The sequence below is a fragment of the Brassica rapa genome, chromosome A01 (assembly GCF_000309985.2).
Source record: "Brassica rapa cultivar Chiifu-401-42 chromosome A01, CAAS_Brap_v3.01, whole genome shotgun sequence".
Lineage (NCBI taxonomy): Eukaryota > Viridiplantae > Streptophyta > Magnoliopsida > Brassicales > Brassicaceae > Brassica > Brassica rapa.
In genome coordinates this window covers 24,956,189-24,976,746 of record NC_024795.2, presented here as the reverse complement: position 1 = coordinate 24,976,746, position 20,558 = coordinate 24,956,189, and the positions used below count along the sequence as shown (strand labels likewise).

General features: G+C 31.6%; 1 protein-coding gene across 1 annotated transcript; it reads left to right on the top strand.

Annotated features, from left to right (window-relative positions):
• The first annotated feature begins 67 nt into the window (after positions 1-67).
• On the top strand, positions 68-18,759 carry LOC103840729 (NAC domain-containing protein 55-like). Its single transcript, XM_009117250.3, has 3 exons — positions 68-299; positions 389-657; positions 740-18,759. Exons 1-3 carry the CDS (start codon positions 119-121, stop codon positions 1,241-1,243), a joined length of 954 nt encoding a protein of 317 aa, XP_009115498.1. The 5' UTR covers positions 68-118; the 3' UTR covers positions 1,244-18,759.
• Positions 18,760-20,558: the final 1,799 nt, after the last annotated feature.

Below are 20,558 nucleotides of genomic sequence, written 5' to 3'. Positions count from 1 at the left end.
AGTTTCAAAATCTTGAATGTGAAAAATACACAAAACAAAACAAAAAACAAGAAAGTTCAACGCCGTATCAGAAAGGTGTAGATACTTTATTTGTCCGAGAGAATATAAAGAAAAGAGAATGGGTATCCAAGAACTCGACCCGTTGGCCCAACTAAGTTTACCACCGGGCTTCCGGTTTTACCCGACGGACGAAGAGTTGATGGTTGAATATCTATGCAGAAAAGCCGCCGGTCATGACTTCTCTCTCCAGCTCATAGCCGAGATCGATCTTTATAAGTTCGACGCGTGGGTCTTACCGAGTACGTTGCCTTAACCAGCTTGGTTTAACCCAAAGAGTCTATTTATAGGTAGATGTAATGTATCTTATTCTTGTTGTTTGGTTTTGTAGGTAAGGCGTTATTCGGGGAAAAAGAATGGTATTTCTTCAGCCCGAGGGATAGGAAGTATCCTAACGGGTCGAGACCTAACCGGGTTGCCGGGTCAGGTTACTGGAAAGCCACCGGTACGGATAAGGTTATATCGACTGCGGGAAGAAGAGTTGGGATCAAGAAAGCTTTGGTGTTTTATGTAGGAAAAGCACCAAAAGGCACCAAAACTAATTGGATCATGCATGAGTACCGTCTCATCGAACCCTCCCGTAGATATGGAAGCACCAAGGTACGTAAACTCAAAAAATAAATATACTAAATTAGTTTGTTTTGTTTATTTAATATCATTTAGAAAATATATTTTTTCACAGCTTGATGATTGGGTTTTATGCCGAATATACAAGAAGCAATCAAGCGCACAGAAACAGGTTTATAGTAATCCAATGACAAGTGGAAGAGAATACAGCAACAATGATTCGTCGACGTCATCTTCCTCTCATCAATACAATGATGTTCTCGAGTCGTTACATGAGATCGATAACAGAAGTTTGGGATTTGCGGCCGGTTCATCAAACGCACCTCCCCACCATAGTCATAGACCGAGCTTAAACGAACAGAAAACCGGGTTTCTTAATTTAGCTAGGGAACCAAGCTTTGACTGGCCAAGCTATGGTGGGCATAACTCGGTCCCTGAACTTACACCGAGTCATAATGTTCCTCGTCTCCGTTACGGCGACGGTGGTGGTTATTTTCAAAGTGTCAAGACAAATGAAGAAGACAATAAGACGCAGCAACAAGCTGAGGGTTTCAGTGCTGACCCGGTAAACGGATTCGGGTACTCGGATCAACAACATGATGCTTTCGGGTTTATTTAATTGTGTAACGGTGACATAAGACGATTTATTTTTGTGTATCAGTATCAGATTAATTAAGTAATATAATGTAGAAGAACTGTAATTATTTGGGGGGGGGGGGGGGGGGAGGGGGGGGGGGGTGTGGGTGGGGTGTTAGGCGTAGGTTCCGCTTGCATATCATTTGTACTCAAAGATACAATTTTCCAACCTTCTGATTTTTATAAAACAGATTACGATATTTGATAATTGGTCGACAAACAATAACGATAACACAAGAAACCGTGATCGTTTCACTTCTTTTATGCCAAAAAGTGGTGATGGATCGTTTCATTATAACTTATCCAAGCTATTTCAGCAACAATAACATATTTTAGCGACGACATCCGGGACACACAAATTTGGGAGATATACGACAAATCCTTAATTAATACTAACACTTAAAAAACTTTCTTCCTATAAATTTCAAGCGTTATTCATAAACATATATATATCCATGAACTAGTAACTAACAAACGAACATGTAGATGGGTATCTTTCATCGTTTGTTATAAACGCCGTCAAAATAAACAATAGATGATTTGTTATCTTTCGCTGACGCTAACAATAGCTAGAGTACATGACCAAATTCATATCTTCATCAGTGATGATGTCTAGCCTAAACCACTAGTATATCTCTTGTACTAGGAAAAAAAAAACTATTTATATGACATAAAACAATTTAGCACGAGATACTTGTGCATATATTTATGTACAATGAAATTTACCAAGATGCAATGTTTGAAGTAGTCATGTACAGCTGTAGCCTGTAGGCCGTAAAGCTTAAAGCTAATGTTCAAAATTTGTTAGATAAACTGTGTATATCGAAATAGATGTGTACTGTTAAATGGGAATAGGATAGTGATGGTATCTTAAAGACCAATTGAAAAAAAAAGAGACCAATTGGAGTTTGGAGATAAGATCGGTCTGTTTGGATTCTCCCGAAATTGCACGTGTGGTTCAACGTGGGCAGCTTCTTTGACCATCATGGAATAATTTCTTTTCCTAAAATAGTAACGGTTAACGCCGTACAAGTCTCAAACAAAAAGCAATGCTTTTACTCGTCTACGCTGATTTTCTTCTTCTTTTCTTGAAAAACAAAATCTGGAATCCCTAGGCGTAAACTAAATTTATGCAGATTTTCTCATTATCATGATAATTGATAACTACATTTTATTAATTTTTCTAAGTAATCAAGTAATTTAGTGAAATATGAAAAACAAAACCAATCTACATACAAATATCCATTCAGTTCAATTTTATGGAGTACATAGACTTTAATTTTTTTTTTTGGAAATGGAAATTTTGAAGTTTTAAAGGGGCAAAAGGATAATTTTCTTAAAAGAAATTGAGGTATACACATATAAAATTGAGCAAACTAATTTTCTAAAGATTGTGTAATCCACAGATATATATCATTTCTCATTCAAATGAAGTCGAAAGTATACACTAGAAGAAAACACAGAACATTTTGACGAACTTTTCTACGGCAGAGAAATTCGTCGAAAATTTCTGACGAATTTCTGACCGAATACCGACGAAATGCATATTTTTCCATTCGTCGGTATTTCGTCGGAAATGTCCGATGAAACTCCGACAAAACAAACGTTGTCGGAAATTTCGACGCAATTCCGACCACAATCCGAGGAAAAAAAAAATATGTTACGCAATCTTTTTAGATGTTTTGAATTTTTCGTATTGGTCGAAATTTCGTCAGTATACCGACGAAATTCCAATGAAAATTATTTAGCCGTTCGGTTTCTACGGAATTCCGACGAATCTTGACCGTTAAAACGTTTTGACGGATTTTTGACGGTATTCCGTCGATTATGTTGACAACTTTCCTTTATAAATACATGCTCTCTCTCATTCCCCTCATTCCCCTCATTCACACTTCATTCTCTCTTCACTTTCTTTACTACAAATCCAAAACAAAAATAAATCATGTCTTATGGAAATTATTATCGTTCTTAGATGGATAAACTTCATTTGGATCCAAACACCAAGTTGCTTACAGAAGAATACGCAGAAGGTGTTAGAAAATTCATGAGGCTTGTTCAACAACAACCGGAAGCAAATACCGATATGTTAAGATGTCTCTGCTCTTCCTGCAATAATAATCAGATTTTAAAGGAATGGGATATTTGGACTCATTTATATATGAGAGGATTTACACAGAATTATAAGGTTTGGTATCTTTATGGGGAAAATGGTTATGAATATGGTAATACTAGCGAACCTCAGTCTGTTGATAGGTTAGAAGAACCAATAACGGATGTAGATTATGGTGTATGTACTGAGCAAATGCTAAATGATCATTATAGAGGGAAAAAACCCAATGCAGAATCGAGGAGATTTTTTGACATGTTGAATGCAGGAAAACAGCCTTTGTATAATGGTTGTAGAGATGGTCATTCACCCTTATCATCCGCAACTTGATTGATGGGCATTAAGACATTTTATAATTTGGTTAAAGAATATGTGGATGCGATTGCTGATTTTGTTAAAGGTGTTCTCCCAGAGGATAATCTTGCACCGGATTCATACTACAAGATTCAGAAACTTGTAGCGGGCCTTTGTTTACCGTATCAGGTGAAAAATGTTTGTATCGAAAACGGTATGATCTACTTGAGAGCGGATGAGAACATAGATATATGCAAGTTTTGTGGGAAACCTCGTTATCAGAATACGAGGGGAAGAGTTCCAGTGCCATTCAAAAAGATGAGGTATTTGCCTTTGACGGAAAGATTTAAGAGGTTGTATCAGTTCGAACGCACAGCCCAACCAATGAAATGGCATGCAGAGCACTCCACAGATGGTCAAATTAGACATCCTTTAGATGCAAAAGCTTGGAAACATTTCCAATCAACATATCTAGAATTTGCCCAAGAGAAAAGAAATGTTTATCTTAGATTATGTACTGATGGTTTCAGTCCATTTAGAAAGCATGGAAGACAATATTTTCTATTGCCAGTGATTGTGACACCGTACAACTTATCACTGAATTTGTGAATGTGACGAGAGTTTTTATTTCTCTCAATACATGTCCCTGGGCCAGAGCATCCTAAGAGATCATTAGATGTGTTTCTTCAGCCACTGATATATGAATTGCAACAACTATGGGCACATGGTGCTGAGACATACGATGTTTCGTGCAAAGAAAACATTCAGATGCGGACAGTACTTATGTGGACAATAAGTGATTTTCCCGTATATGGTATGTTATTTGGATGGACACACATGGAAGGCTTTCATGTCCATACTGTCAAGATAGCACATATGCTTTCCAACTAAAGTACGAAAGGAAAATGTGTTGGTATGACTGTCACAGGAGATTTCTACCACCCGATCATCCATATCGTAGAATTAGAACTTTGTTTACGAACAACAAGAAGGTGTTTGACACTCTACCTGAAGAAGTTAGTGGGGAAAGTTTATAGAAACAGCTAAGTGATTTTGGTGCAGAAAGGATGCCATATGTAGGTGGACATGAAAATATTCGAGTCGACGCTGTTGGAGAACTACACAATTGACACAAAAGAGTATTTTCTGGAGAACTACACAATCATCTGTGGACATGAAAATATTCGAGTCGACGCTGTTGGAGAACTACACAATCATCTGTTACGACATAATTTAGATGTCGTGCATATTGAAAAGAACTTTTTCGACAATTTGATGAACACAATCCTAAACATCCAAGGTAAAACGAATGATATTTTGAAGTCAAAACTGGATTTAGTCGATATTTGTGCTCGTTCTGAACTTCACGTTGATGAGAACGGTATGGCTCCTTTTCCCATATACCGACTGGATGGGAAATGCAAATAAAGTGGAGTTCTTTGATTGAATTACAAATAAAGTGGCATTTACAGACGGTTATGCTTCAAATTTGACTAACTGCGTGGATAAAAGCGAAGGAAAGTTTACTGACTTGAATAGTAACGATTGTCATGTAATGATGCAGCACGTCCTTCTGTTTGCTTTTTCATAAGATGTTGTTGTGCACTCGTCGATTTATCCGAGTTTATAGATGATGTTGTGCACTCGGAGTCGGAGGATGAGGTTGGAGAATTTGACGAAGATTCTAAAGATTCTACAGATTCTGAGTTGATTTGTGTTATTGGAGTTATTTTTTATAAGTTATTGGAGTTATATGTGTTATTAGAGTTGTTTTTATAAGTTATTGGAGTTATGTGAGTTATTGGTGTTGTTTTTTTATAAGTTATTGGAGTTATGTGAGTTATTGGAGTTATAAAAGTTTTATGTAATTTGTATAATATCGAGCTAAACAAATATTTTTAGTTAATCTTCTTAAAAACCATCTGTTTATTATAAAAGTTTTGTCTCAGAGCAATATATTGATATTTTGAAACCCTATACACTCTTTCGTCAAAATTCTGTAGGAAAAGGACGATGAAATGAAAGCTTCATTGGTATTTCGGTCGGAAATTTTCGACGAAACTCGAGACGTCGTCGGAATTCCAGACGAAATATAGTTTTAACTACAAATAATTCATATAAAATATAAAAATGGATACAAAAATACCAACTAACACGTATTAAGTGTGTATTATAATGTTCACAACGGTTAAAGTTTTTCAATTTTAAATACTCTATATGTATATATATCCGCTTATTCATAACATTTTTCATTAACACTTATATACTTAAACAACAAACATATTCCAAAATCTAATCATACATATTTAATTTGTATAATATCGAATTAAAAAAATATTTTTTAGTTAATCTTCTTAAAACCATCTGTTACTAGAAGAGTTTGGTATTAAAGCATTATATTTATGTTTTGAAACCCTATACACTCTTTCGTCGGAAATCTGTTGGAAAAAAGCGAGGAAAGGAGAACAACGTCAGTATTCGGTCGGAAACTTCCGATGGATAGTCCGACGAAATAATATTCTTCCTCGTTACGTTGTTTGTACACGTTTCCTAGACTTTCCTACGAATTACCGACGGCAATTGACCGACATAACCTTTTTCATCAGAATTCGGTCGGAAATTTTTACTTTCCGCAAACTATTTTGCGGAATTTTATTTTGTTAACCGCATATAAATAAATACCGACAGAATTTCGACGAAATATAACCGACAAACACATATTCGTCGGAATTTGGTCGGCTGCGTTTTAAAGACATAACCCGACACTTCTTCTTCTTCCTCATTTCCGTGGATCAACTCAACTCACTTATCTCCCGGTGATTCATCCTTCACCCACCGCGAATCTCTCTCCCTCCGACAAATCCCTCTTTCAAATCCCGTTCCACAACCATGTAAGTCATCTAAACCCTCTTTCAAACTCAATTTTAATAGTTTTTGATGTTAGATTTAGAGGTTTTATATATAATTGAATGTGAATAGTTAGGATTGAATGGATAATTATAGCAATTAACATGTTAGATTTTGTGGTTTATATGTAGATTTTAGGTTTTGCATGTTAGATTTGTAGATTTTAGGAATTGTATGTATATTTTGTGAAATTTATGTGTTAATTATATTTTATAAAACGTTTTATATATATACTGTTTGATATATTTATATAAACTATTAAATTTTAAAAATTATAAAAATGACTCTTCAAATGATTTATAGAATTTGTGGTTTATATGTATATTTTTGGAAATTTTTATGTTTATTATATTTTATAAAAAGTTTTAATAGTTTAATATATAATACTAAAACCGTTTATTGTATATATATATATATATAATTTATTAAAAATTTATTTTATACAAGCTTACTATAAACTAAATAAATGAATATTCCTTTCTAATCGTTATTTTTTCGTATAAATGATCTTCAAAAATGTTAATTTTTTCGTAGGTCTGAGGATGGTGGTAGTAGACCATTACATCGTTCTGCATTCCGAGATTGGATTCTTTCGGGGAGTCATTCCTAGACTTCGGGCTCGTCGCATGAGCAAAACTCAGTCCCGTTTGTTCTTCCTCCAGTCCCTCCTCCATTTGTTCCACCGCCTGATCCCGCTGCTCCATATGATCATGGTACCATGCCGGTTGAGCTTCTTGTTCTCCAACCCAGTCGAGAGCATCTCTGTGTGCTCCATACGTATCCACAAGGATACACAACTTGGTAAAGTTTTCTCTCCTTTTTTTTTAATTTTTAGTTTAATTTTTATTTTATTTTATTTTATTTCTAACAAAATCTTTGTTTTTTTTTAAAGTTCACAAGTCGAAGAATGGCATTAGCAGGTGCATTAACCAGATGATGTATTCCATGCTCTGCAAGGGATATTCGACCTACAGTGTGATGCCTAGCGAAGAGTGCCATTTATCCGTAACTTTGCGATAATTTCTAAATTCTAATATTTTTATTTTGGGCTTTAATTTTTTAATATATATTATCTTATTTCATTTTTTGGTAGCAACATTTCAATTGGAAGTCAGGCCTCACGGAAACTGTCCGTCAAGCCTTCCATGAAAAACGGCAGACACTTATACGAAGCAAATATATGGGTGGAAGCAGCTATGGCTCAAGGGGAAGACACCAAAATACATCAACCCAACGGTTTGGCTAGAGTTGCGGCAGCATTGGATGGACCAGGAGACTATAGACAAATCAATCAAAAACTCAGCCAACCGCAAGAGCGATCGTGGCGGGAGGTGTTTATGTCCATAACCTCGGTGCTTGCAGTATGTCTTTTAAGGAAGATGAACTTGTAAGTTCTATATATATATATATATATATATATATATATATATATATTATTTTATTAATATTGTACTTAGGTTGAAGCAAATGCGGGTAATCCCGTTGATCATCTCGATAACATGAAAGAGGCGTACACTAACAAGAAGACGGGGGAAATTCAGAATCTCATCATCAAAGAAGTCATAGACTTTGTGCAAACCCAAAAAGAAGCATTACTTGCTTCTCAATGTATCTCAGATGACGATTCCTCTGCAGCATCCACGAACAAAACCCAAGCTTGAATGAACCAAATGGTGGAACATGTAAAATTTATTTTACCATTGCATTACTATATTAAGTTTATTATTAATATATATATATATATATATATATATATATATATATATTTATAGGCGGTTCCGAAGAAGAAAGGCCGTTTGGTTGGTTTGGCTTGGCGTCTCTCTTCTTGTCCTTCCTCTTCACAAGCTCCGTTTGCTCCTCCTGATCCTATGATAATAGAGCAGCTACAGAACAAATATGATCGGATTGTGGCACCGGAGACGCCGAACGCCACAATTCTTACTGAATTAGCAGGTCAAAAAAAGACAAAGGAGATAATGAAAAAGATGAAGCGTTTGTTTCCTGCTGAATTTTCTTAGTTTCTTTTTCTATTTTAAAAACTTTTAAATGTTATTTTTAATTATGTAAAACTTTTAAAAGTTGTTTTTAATTATGTAAAACTTTTTTCTATAATATTTATTTTAAATCCAGTTCTTTAGATTTTTATTTTAACAAAACAAAGATTTTATTAAATACAATTTATAAAAAAAAAATTAAATAAAAAAGACCGACGAAACATATTTCGTCGGAAATTTGTCGGATATTGCCAACCGAATTGTGGTCGGATGTTTCCGATGGAATATTCCGACGAAACTCTGTCGTCAAAAACTTCCGAGAGATATATTTCATCGGAAATGTTTTTCGATGATCACTGTGGTCGGAATGTTTCCGACAAATTTCCGATGAAGTATATACCGACGGAACGAATCGTCGCTTTTCCGTCGGAAATATAGCAGTCAGTTTCTCTCGGATTTTCATCGGAATTTGCCATGAATTTTCGACGAACTTTTTTTTTCCGACAAGATCATTCCAACGACTTGTTTCGTCGGAATTCACTTGATTTTTTTGTAGTGATAGTTTATATTTGTATGACCGTATCGATATATTATGTGAAAATTACTTTTAAACTGAGTCGTTTAACTCTTCAAAATCCACCAACTAGTATACTACCACTGTATTAGTTAAAATCGGACAAAAAAATGATACACGTTAAAAAAAAATATCCTACATGCCAATATTGTTGGACGAAGCTCTACACAACTCATTGGAATAGCAAATTCTATCGCGAATACATGAAAACGAAAGCTTTGAGTATCTATACTATTAAAAGGGAATCACTCCTAAAAAATCTACTTAAACAAGATTGTTGGACCATTTCATTAGACTTAACTATTTATTTGGTTTTAACTTATATTTCTATAACTATTTAAATACTTTACATAAATTAAATGAATTCATTTATTATTTTCTCATAATCTATTATATAATTGCTCTAACAATAAATCCATATGAATATATGATAGATTATTCAAATGTGATCATTACCACATATAATTCTATTAATAGTATAAACTTTTAATGGTTTAGTTATGTTTAATAGGTATATAATTTGTGTTTTAAAATTTTAAGTACTCATTTGGTCCTTACTTTGGTTTATATTTTTTCTATGCTCGATTATTTATGAAATTCAGCTTAATTTTGAGTTTTTTTCTCAGTTTGGTACGGTTCAGTGTACTCGGGTAAATGTACTCAAACCTATACATTATCTCTTATATAAGAAGAATTTATTTAATTTCAAAAATAAACCCGCGCTTTCTAAGCGCGGGTCAAAATCTAGTAATACTTTTTAACCATTTTGATTAGAAACGAGTTGTGGTCCAAATTCAAGAATTTTGTACGCTAAGAATTTTGTGGTTGACAAAAAAAAAAAGCTATTGATTCGTTTGACCATGTCACATGTTAGGCACAACCAACTGAAACATCCTTAGATCTCCAAATTTTTAAAAGCTACTAGTATATAAGAAAATAGAACTTTAATCAGTTAAAAAAATATTCAGTTCATACTATATTCTATATTCTGTATGGTCCTCGAAATTTGGTCAGGCCATGTTTACTACTTATTATAACCATATCTGATCTATTAATTTATGGACTTATTTGCCAAATAACCCAAAAAAATTAAAAATTAGATTTTGAGAGAGAGAGTAGAGAAAGATAAGAAGAGAAAGTAGGAGAGAGAGGGGAATTTTGTTTAGTTAGTGTATTTAAGTTTTTTTCATGTGTATAGGGTGCAATTTCCCTTAATTTATGATCATATTCTTATCTACTTACAAATAGTTTGGTTCATTACATTTAACTATCTTCCTATTATTTCCATTTATACCTAACTTAATTATTATTAAATAACCTAAAATTAAGGAACTAAATAACTAATCTATTTTTTAATAATGAATTCAATTTATGTTAACACTACTTTTAAGCAAATAATCAATTATATTATATTTATTAATATAAAATAATTATATATGCTTACTTATTCATATATACAATTGTACTTTAATTCAAATGCAAAAAAAAAAAAAATTCCCTAAAACCCTCACCAAATACATAATAATATAATTTTTATACATAAAGTTTTAAAATTAGATATGTTGGAACATGTTATCATTGATATATTTTACGAGTAGTTTTACGGGTAATTCCAACACATATAAAATATTTATCAAATATAAATATAATTGAACAAAACATAAAACATAGTTAAAGTTATGCTTGAGCGCAGTTACCCGTTGCGATATGGATTGGGTTTTTGGAATTTTGATTCTAATTTATTTCATATCTTAGGTCTCATTCTGTTAAATTTGTAAGTACAAAACAAGTTCGGATATAACACATAGGTTTTACTTCTAAATTGTATCTCATCTAAAATCCATAAAGTAACAATATATTGTTCCGATTTAGGTTTTATGGATTAGGATATATCTGAAGTTAAAACCAAAACTGAAAAGCAAGACTTAAGAAATAGGATTGGATATTTAAGGTACTAATTGAAGATTTAAATACATATTTTTATATATAATTTCTAAATAAATATAGAATTGAATATTTGAAGTACATATTTATGTTTCATATATTTCTATTTGCGATTGCTTTAGAATTTTGGTCGGTTTTTGGATTTTTTTTTGGGATTTTTTTTGTTTTTCGGGTTTTCCGTTCGGGTTCGGCTAATAATATTTTGGCTCCGGATAATTAATGTACCACACTATAAAACATATTATGGGATTTCTTATATTTCAGATTGGGTACTGATAATGTTTTTTTGGTTAGACTTTGGGTTACAAATTTTATGTCTAGACCTATTTTAAATGAAGAGAAAATGAGATTATATAAAAAATTTACCAGAAATTTTAGTGCAGATAAAAATCTAGTTTATTTAATTAAACAAAAACATTGGTTTTGTATTTATATACGTATTGGGCCAAGACCCGAAACTGGGACTAGTTAGACTTATATATTTTACATTAATAAGTAATGTCCTATATTGGGCCTGTGAATTGGATTTCAACAAACGCAATTTCTCTTATTTTTGTTCAAGAACAAAAAATATTTTCATCGGGAATATAATCTTTGCAATATGTGGCAGTGATACTTGAGAGATTAGACTATTTTGTTTGTCAACTTGTATTTTAAATAGATGAAACGTCCATCTTTTTTCTCATCAATAATAATAACTTTAAAGAGTGATAAATCTAAAAGCTAAAAAGGTTAAAAGAGATGAGATGATAAGATTATTTGAGATGCCTCCATGATTTTTGAGTTCACTAGTGATTTTATGTATTTTCTACACGAACATCTATATTTTTGGTACATCGGTTTATATAATTGTAATATAAGCATATATGTAAGTAAAAAATAATATGCTCATATACTTAATGAAATTAATCTAGTATATATGGAATATGTACATATATGATTTTGAAGAAAAAATCAACTATGTATATGGTATTAAAAGCATATATGATTTTTTCTAAGTACATAAATGTTTTAACAGTGAAGAAAAAATCTTATACTCCCTCCGTTTCTTAATGATAGATGTTTTGATGTTTACACACATATTAAGAAAACACATTAATCATGCATCATTTTTTTAATTATCAAATTTTAATGTGTTTTAACCAATAGTCTTTCAATAAATCTAATTAATTTTATTAAAATTTGTAATTTTTGTATAGAAAACATAAAAATTTATTTTTTTGAAACAATTTTTTTTAAAAACTTTTATCTTAATAAAACGGAAGGAGTAATATTTAACAATGGAATTTGAGATAAAATACATAAATTTATACAACTTTTTGTTGTAGTTTGTTCCACCGTTGCTTGTATGACCTTTCAGTGGGTTAAGAAGTTCACTTATCATATTTAACAAAGCAGACAATCGAGGAGGTCTTTAATCAATTTCCATATCAGGCTTAAAAACAAAAACTAGAAAGAAAAAATAAAGTAAAATTTCATGACAAGCAAGTCTTAATCTACTTGATTGATTTTTTCATCAAGCATAATTAATCATGGCCATTAACCTGAACCCTATCTCCAACGAATATTTATGTATGATTTACGTCAAGTTGTATGTATTAAACATAATTCTATTATGAGAAGATATATGTACAAAAACCTCACATGTGAAATACAGTAATATAAAATCGTATCAGTAAGAACTTAGCTAATAATTTTGTTTACATATGTCAAACAATAAAAACTAGACTGTTTTGAAATTTGTGTTAAAATTTTAATTGAATTGGTCATGCTTATATTACTTGTATGTAATACAACATCGTGTTACATATTTTTTTTTCTTTTGCATTTTCATCTTTTATACAAAGACACATGAGATCGTTTAAGCTATATATACATATTTATTACTTTTAAAATATCAATTACAAATATTTTTTTAACAAATCATGAATCACTCAGTGATCACTACATCAATAGAACGTATGGTGCGTGTGGTGTTGGATGATATAAAGAACTTAAATCTCTCATATTTGAGATTCCGAAGCAAGTGTTTCTCATTACTCAAATAATTATATAAATTATTTTCTATTTTTAGATCTTGTCATTATTGAAATTTAATATAATTTATCATTGTGAATATGCAAGTAAATAAAAGAGAAAATTTCAAACATTAAAACAAACCGTTAGACAAATATTATTTTATAGATTTTTTTCTACGATTCTGTAAATGGATAACTATAAAATTCTATACATCTGTAAAGATCTTGTATATGATTTTGAACTGTTTTCGACTAAGATATCAAATATTCTAAATACATATAATTTTTATTTATATTGAGTAAAAGTATAAACCAATTAATTGCAGTTAATCATGGACACACATACAAGAGAATGCATCTAAAAATAATAATTAAAAAGGGTCATGCAAAATGAGCACTTGCAAATCCGTTTTGTATTTTATAAATATAAAACAAAAGACAATTGTAGTTTTTCTTGGTGTCATAGGAGTCATGTGTTCTCTCTAATACAATTCTTAACTAATTAATATGAATAACGAGTGTATATATATATAATATAAATTCAGATAAACTATTTTGTAAGATGAACAAATTACAAAATCTAACAACAACTACATCTCATAGGCTAGAATATTATATTATGTATGACATTGTGTTGGCTGGCTCGGTTATGATGATATCAAGACATCACATATGGACTGTTGTAATCACAAGACAAAACTACATCTCGTAGGCTAGAATATTATATTAATGATCGTGAAACAAATATAAGACATATGTAATTTCAATACCAAACTGCATATATGTTTTTTGAAAAAGTTTTTTTCTTCGAAAAAGGCAAACTGCATATATGTTTAATATAGTAAGTGAAACTACTGGCAAACGGCCAGCTAAGACGCGTGAAATCAAATATCAAAATGATTTTTAGCTAGGTAAAATAATGTCAAAATGTTTGATAATCTTCCTATGTTTTGGCTTACAAATGACCGTGGTTTTTTTTTTTTGGTCAAACAATAATTTCATTACTTAAAAGAGGATAGTTTATCCTTCAACACAAGGAGAAACCTCAGCCATAACGAGAGCTAACTTTGCCACACAGTCGGTATCAGTGTTTTGCAAACGAAGAACAAAGAGAAACACAATAAAGTCAAGTACATAACTAAAATAAGAAATATCAAACAACATCCCAAATAGGGCTGGTCTTGAAGTCTTGGTTTTCAACATGCAGATGAGGACTTTTGAGTCATATAGCACCGTGAGAGATCGAAGGTTTGACGAGGCAGCCTTCATGACTGCGGAACATACCGCAATGGCTTCCTCCATTAACGCTGAGGAGATAGAGCGTTGATGGAAGCTGATGTCCAGGGGAGGCGGAGAGACGTTCTTGAAAATGCTCGCCACCCCAAAGGTACCTGTGGTATGATTCCAAGCCGCATCGACGAAACAGAGTGCTCCCGATAGAGCTCGAATCTGGGGAGTGAACAAGTGTGAGGGGTGTGTAGGTCGTACGTGTGGTACGTGCTCGTTGGTTTGAGCTGCTTGTCACCCCTTTGCGTCTGTGATTGATTTGATCACCACATCTTGAGCTGAGAAAGATCTGTCATCAAAGCATAATTTGTTACGGGATTTCCAGAGATTCCATAGCAGCCAAGGCCATAGCGGCACAAAAAGACCCACAGAGGGTAAAGTAATCATCCTCGTATTGAGGATGAGGAGTTGAGCAATCAAAGGAACTGTAGCCTCTGGTTGCCAAGTTAACGGACTGCGCTCCCACACTTCAAGCGCAAACGGGCATGTCATGAGTACATGAATATCATCTTCGATTCCTCCACACCGTTTACACGCAAAGGGGGGAACGCCATGGCTGGCCAAGTTAGAGCTGACTGAGATTGCTTTCTTTATAACTTTTCAGAGAAAGTCATTGATCTTCGGGGACGTTTGGAGGTTACATATGTGCTTTAGACAGTCGAAAGTTGCCGGTAGCTGGGTAGGTCTAGGCTCAGTGTAGCATGCTAGCTCGTAACCTGTTTTGGTTGTATACTCTCCTGTAACATCTGGAAGCCAAACGAGAGAGTCAGCCACATGGGGCGAGCTAGTGATAAGCTTTTGGATAATTCCCTCATACTGAGGTAGGTGAGCTTGGATGCAGCCAGAGTCCCATGTATTCGAGATGGGGCATAGCAGGTCACAGACCTTAAGCGTGGTGGCGTTTTGGGTAGGAGGGCCGACGGGGACCTCCGGTGTGAGACATGAGAGCCATGGGTCCTGACACACTTTAATACTCTCCCCTTTTCTCACAACCCAAGTCAGTCCCTTTTTTAGAAGGTCTCGACCGATAAGGATGCTACGCCATCCATGTGATGCCACCGAAGGAAGTTCGCAGTCGAGGGAGCATGAGTTTTTTTGCGTACTTTCCTAAGAGGACCTAGGCAACTAGTGAGTTCGGTTCTCTTATAAGCCTCCACCCAATCTTAGCTAGTAGGGCGTCATTAAAGTTCTCGATGACTCTAAAACCTAATCCGCCAGCATACTTCGGTTTTGTTAGAGTTGACCAAGCATCCCAACACATTTTTCTTTTCTCCGGGTTAGCATCCCACCAGAATCGAGTTTGAAGGGAGGCCTAGAGTTTGAAGCACAACATAGCATAGTTCGGCATGGCTGCCAAGACTGCCGTGAGGAGCACTTGCTTTCCAGCTCCAGAGAGAAAGCGTGTCGTCCAAATATTAATTTTCTGTCTGATCATGTCCAGTATTGACGCAAAGACATCTCTTTTCTTCAGACCGAATAACTCGGGAAGGCCAAGGTATTTTCCTAAATCCCCTTCAGTGTCGATGTGCAGTTCTGTTTTGACTCGAGATTTAACCTCCGAAGGAGTTCGAGCCGAGAAAGTCACTGATGATTTCTGGAAGTTCACTAGCTGGCCGGAAACTGCTTCATAGGTCTTGAGGATTTGCGTCAGCGTCGCCACAGTCGTAACACTTGATCTACAGAAGAACATCGTGTCATCCGTAAACAATAGCTGGTTGATATGAGGACACCTAGTTTGGTTTAGATATTTGTGTAGATGGCAAAAAAATATTAATGTATCACATAATGAAAGCTATGGTTACAAAAGTTCACATATTGGATCGTTTGAAAGTAGGTCGTTTTTTCTGCATAAAAATTTTCTTAATGAGGAAAATTTGAAATACAGTATAAAGTTTGAAGTTAGGTTTACCATTATTAGATACCAAATACCTTGTACCCGAGTGAAATTTACCAACCTACATATATTATTGTTAAATAATATGCATCGTTTGTTCGAATCTCCCTAGCATCTCACTTATTATAAGGGTCTATATTAACTTGGGCCTTGGAGAGATTAATTATAAGGTTGAAATAATTGATAAAAAAAATTGTCTAGATTCGTAAGTTTCCAACTCAGATTTAATTTCTAGATACAATATCCTGTTGTCATTTATATATTAAGTGTTGGTACTTTCTTACATCTACATTCAAAATGGATTTATATTTTTGATTGATAACTACATCTTATATCACAGTCTTATTTTTTTTTATCAACTATATCACAGTCTTATATCACAGTCTTATACTATCGTAGATTTCAAATTCAAAATTAACTAATACTAAACTAATTTTTCTGTGTATTATAAATTAATTTAGATCTTCTCTTATTAGATGAAAAATATTTGATTCAGATTAAATATTTTTATAACTATGGGTTCGAGATGTGCCAAATTATCGGGATCAGTTGGTATTTGTGTGGTTGTGTTGAGATTGTGAAAGTTAGAAAAGAAAAATTAGTGTGCAACCATGTAAAGCACTAGAAATCTCTGTGAATGCAAATAGGATGTCTCTTGACTATCGAACTGATGGATGTGACTATGAAATGATGTAATTCAATTGACTAATTAGAGGCAAGCATTCATTTGAGTTGGTACAACGTGTGTAAAATATGGTCCACATTTCTCGTTTCTTTATTATTTTATTTTTTTGAAACTGTTGTTTCTTTATTTTTTTTCCCTTTTTCGAAAACGAAGTGCTCCAAAACGAAAATGTCTGAGAGACAATTTGTATGAGTATATAATAAATCAATACCACCAAAATTTAATGTTATTGTTTAATTATTTGTAACTATAAAAACAATTTAAAATGTATCAAGTATAAACTTTTAGCAAAAAAAAATTAAAACTAAAAATAGATCTTTTTTAGCAAAAAAAATTTTAAAAATATTTACATGAACATGTGGATAATAAATAGGAATAGTAATATTTTGTTCATTTTATAACTAGGTGTTTTGTCCGCATTTGCGGACATAATATTTTTTAAGAAAATTATAAATAGATATATTAACAATTCAAAAACCATTATAATAAATTATTTATATGCTTTTGAAAATTTTAATAATTAACTAAATATTAATTTAATTATACAATAACTTTTTATATTTTAATAAAATATATTTTATTACATAAAATAAATTTGAAAACATTCATATATACATAAAATTATATACATAGAATTATATTTATTTTAAAAATATTATGATGTAAAATATTTTTGATAAGATAATAATATAGAATCCTTTTAGATAATCTTATAGATAATGTTGAGAGTCAAATTAATAATAATTAAAAACAATTATGGGTAATTATATATTAACAAATATAATATAATTATTTATTAAAAACAATTATGGGTAAAGACTTAAACATTCTAAATTTTAATGTGAGTGTGAAAAAACTTTTTCGAAAATAATAGTATAAACAATTTTGAATTCTTTGCCAACATTTTCAGAAATTATCACAATGAGTGATTTTGATTGTCTTAAGAAATTTATCTTGAAAAATAGATGATTCCTTCTATCTTAAGTGATTGATATATATATATATATATATATATATATATATATATTAAAATTTAATCGGTTTAATATTACTAAACCAAATACAATATAAACATATATGTAGTATTTAATATTACTAAAGTAAGTGTAATATAAGTTTACCTATGATATTATATTTAGAATATTTTAATTAATTATTCTCAAGATAATGATAAATTATCTGCTAAATCACTAAATTATTTATTAATATTAATAATATTTTAATATTAATAATTAAATATAAAATATGACTAAACCTAAAATTAATCAAATTCAATTTTCAAATAATAATATAGATATGAGAATATATATTACGAATATATATAGTACTCTGACGGATTCTTTTCAGAATTTGTTTTCTTTTTGGTCAAACCTAACGTCACCTTATAATTGAACTTGTCAATATAAATAAGAATTACATTAAATTCAGTTGATATATGTCAATTAGAACATAAAGGAACATACAGAGATGCAGATCACCCGGTTTGGTTTACAGAATCAGTATGAGTCTGTATTGTTGATGACAAAAAAAAAAAGAATATAAAAGAAAGGTAAACTAGAACATTCATCTTTTTTTTACGTTTAATCTCATTCATTTCAATATAGAGTCCATGACCAAAATGGTCGTACATAGATGCATAAACCAAGTACTGCAAACATACACCAGTACAAAGAAGGAAAAACAGTAGCTAATAAAGACATATCGATGCCAGTAGGCACCAAAGTAATAAACCTGATACCAGTAGGCACCAAAGTAATAAACCTTGAACCGTCAAGGTATAAAAACCAGCTGAAATGAGACCACCAGGGTATTAGTCTACCATTTTCATTATTTCCTATCAACCACTGGACTAGGGAATTCTGTAAAGTCTTGTTAAAGAGCTCCCAATCTATTGAACATTCATCTTTGTTTGATAATTCTCTCAGTAAACATACATTAACAAAAAAAACACAAAGGAAGCAATCCATTAATAACATCACAGGAAGTATTAAAACTTGATCTAGAAAATCTACTAATGTTACCAAAAGAAACTATATTTCTTTTGTTTCACTAAGAGTGTCATTTTGACTTTTTTTGTTATACAAAAAAAAAAAGTTTCAGAATTTTAATACAATTTATATATATATTATGTTTAATAATAATTGTAAAATGTATTGATCTTATAAATAATTTTATTTATCTCAAATATTACTGATTACATAAATTTAATTCATAAAATCTATATATATATATATATACATTTTTAATTGTTTTTTAATTTGTATTAATATGTCAAAATAACACTTTCAGATATAAAATATCTAATATGAGTTATGTTTTTAGGATTCCCATGGTCAGAAGTCAAAACTGAAAAGTCATACAAAAGCTTCCTCTTAGGAGTCTGATTAAGTATGAGTGTATGACTGTGTGTTGGAAAAAAAGTACTCCCCCCGTTTTTTTATATATGACGCTTTAAGATTGTGCACATAGATTAAGAAACATTTAATTTCTAAACAAAAAATCATTAATTGTTTATCTAACCACAATTTAACCAATAATAAAATAGAAACTATAATATCATTAGTCATCTAGCATTAATTAGTAATAAATTTTACATAAAAAAATTAAAAACGTCAAATAATTTGGAACAAAAAAATTTCTCTAAAACGTTATATATAAAAAAAACGGAGGGAGTATTATATTAAAAAGTAGTAAATGTCCACACCGTAAGTATATTGGTGGTCGAAAATATGCATGGTTATAATTATTTTATGTGACGTTCGAAAAAGAAAATTAAACTAATAAATCAACAATAAAGTAATAAAATCTTAAAAATCACATGAAATGGGCCGATTTGTTTGTTTCATAAAATATTATTTTAATATTTTTTAAAAAATATATATTGGTTCAATTATCTCAATAACAAAAGCATGACATATGACATCTAAAACGTAAAGCTTTTGAGTTTCAAAAAAAAAAAAAAACGTAAAGCTTTTTTCCCACACCCACCCGGCCATCCATTTCCACGTCATCAATTTGTTACTTTCTGTGGCGATTATATGGGTCCCACTTCTCCGACTGCCACGTGTGAACATCGCTACCACTTGGAATCTCACGTGTCGACTTTCCACTTGGAAGTGAACAAGTAACGGTGTCCACACAGAAAACAAAAAAAAAATGACCTAATTTTTGCTATAGGTTAGAGAATGAAATTTATAAAATTATTAAACAATTTAAAAAACATTTCTAGGATACCACTAAAATATATATATTATAAATATACTATAAAAATAAAATGATCAAATATTTCATTAAAAATAAAAAATTATATTTGTAGGATTAGATAATCTATACTTAAAATTTATATTTGAGGGATGAAGTTTAATTTGGGAGAGAGGTCTAATGTTTTTCTAACAAATATTTAAATTTTAAAATAGCAATTTTAAGAATAGTTTCAAATAACTTTGAATTTCAAAGTAAACGTTTTTAAGAAAAATCAAAAGAAAAATTTCAAAATATAAAAAACATATTTTCAAAATATAAAAAGCAAGAATAAAAAATCTTTTAACTTTTTAATGAAATTTTTTTTAGTCATTTTTATCTTTGTGTGTTTTT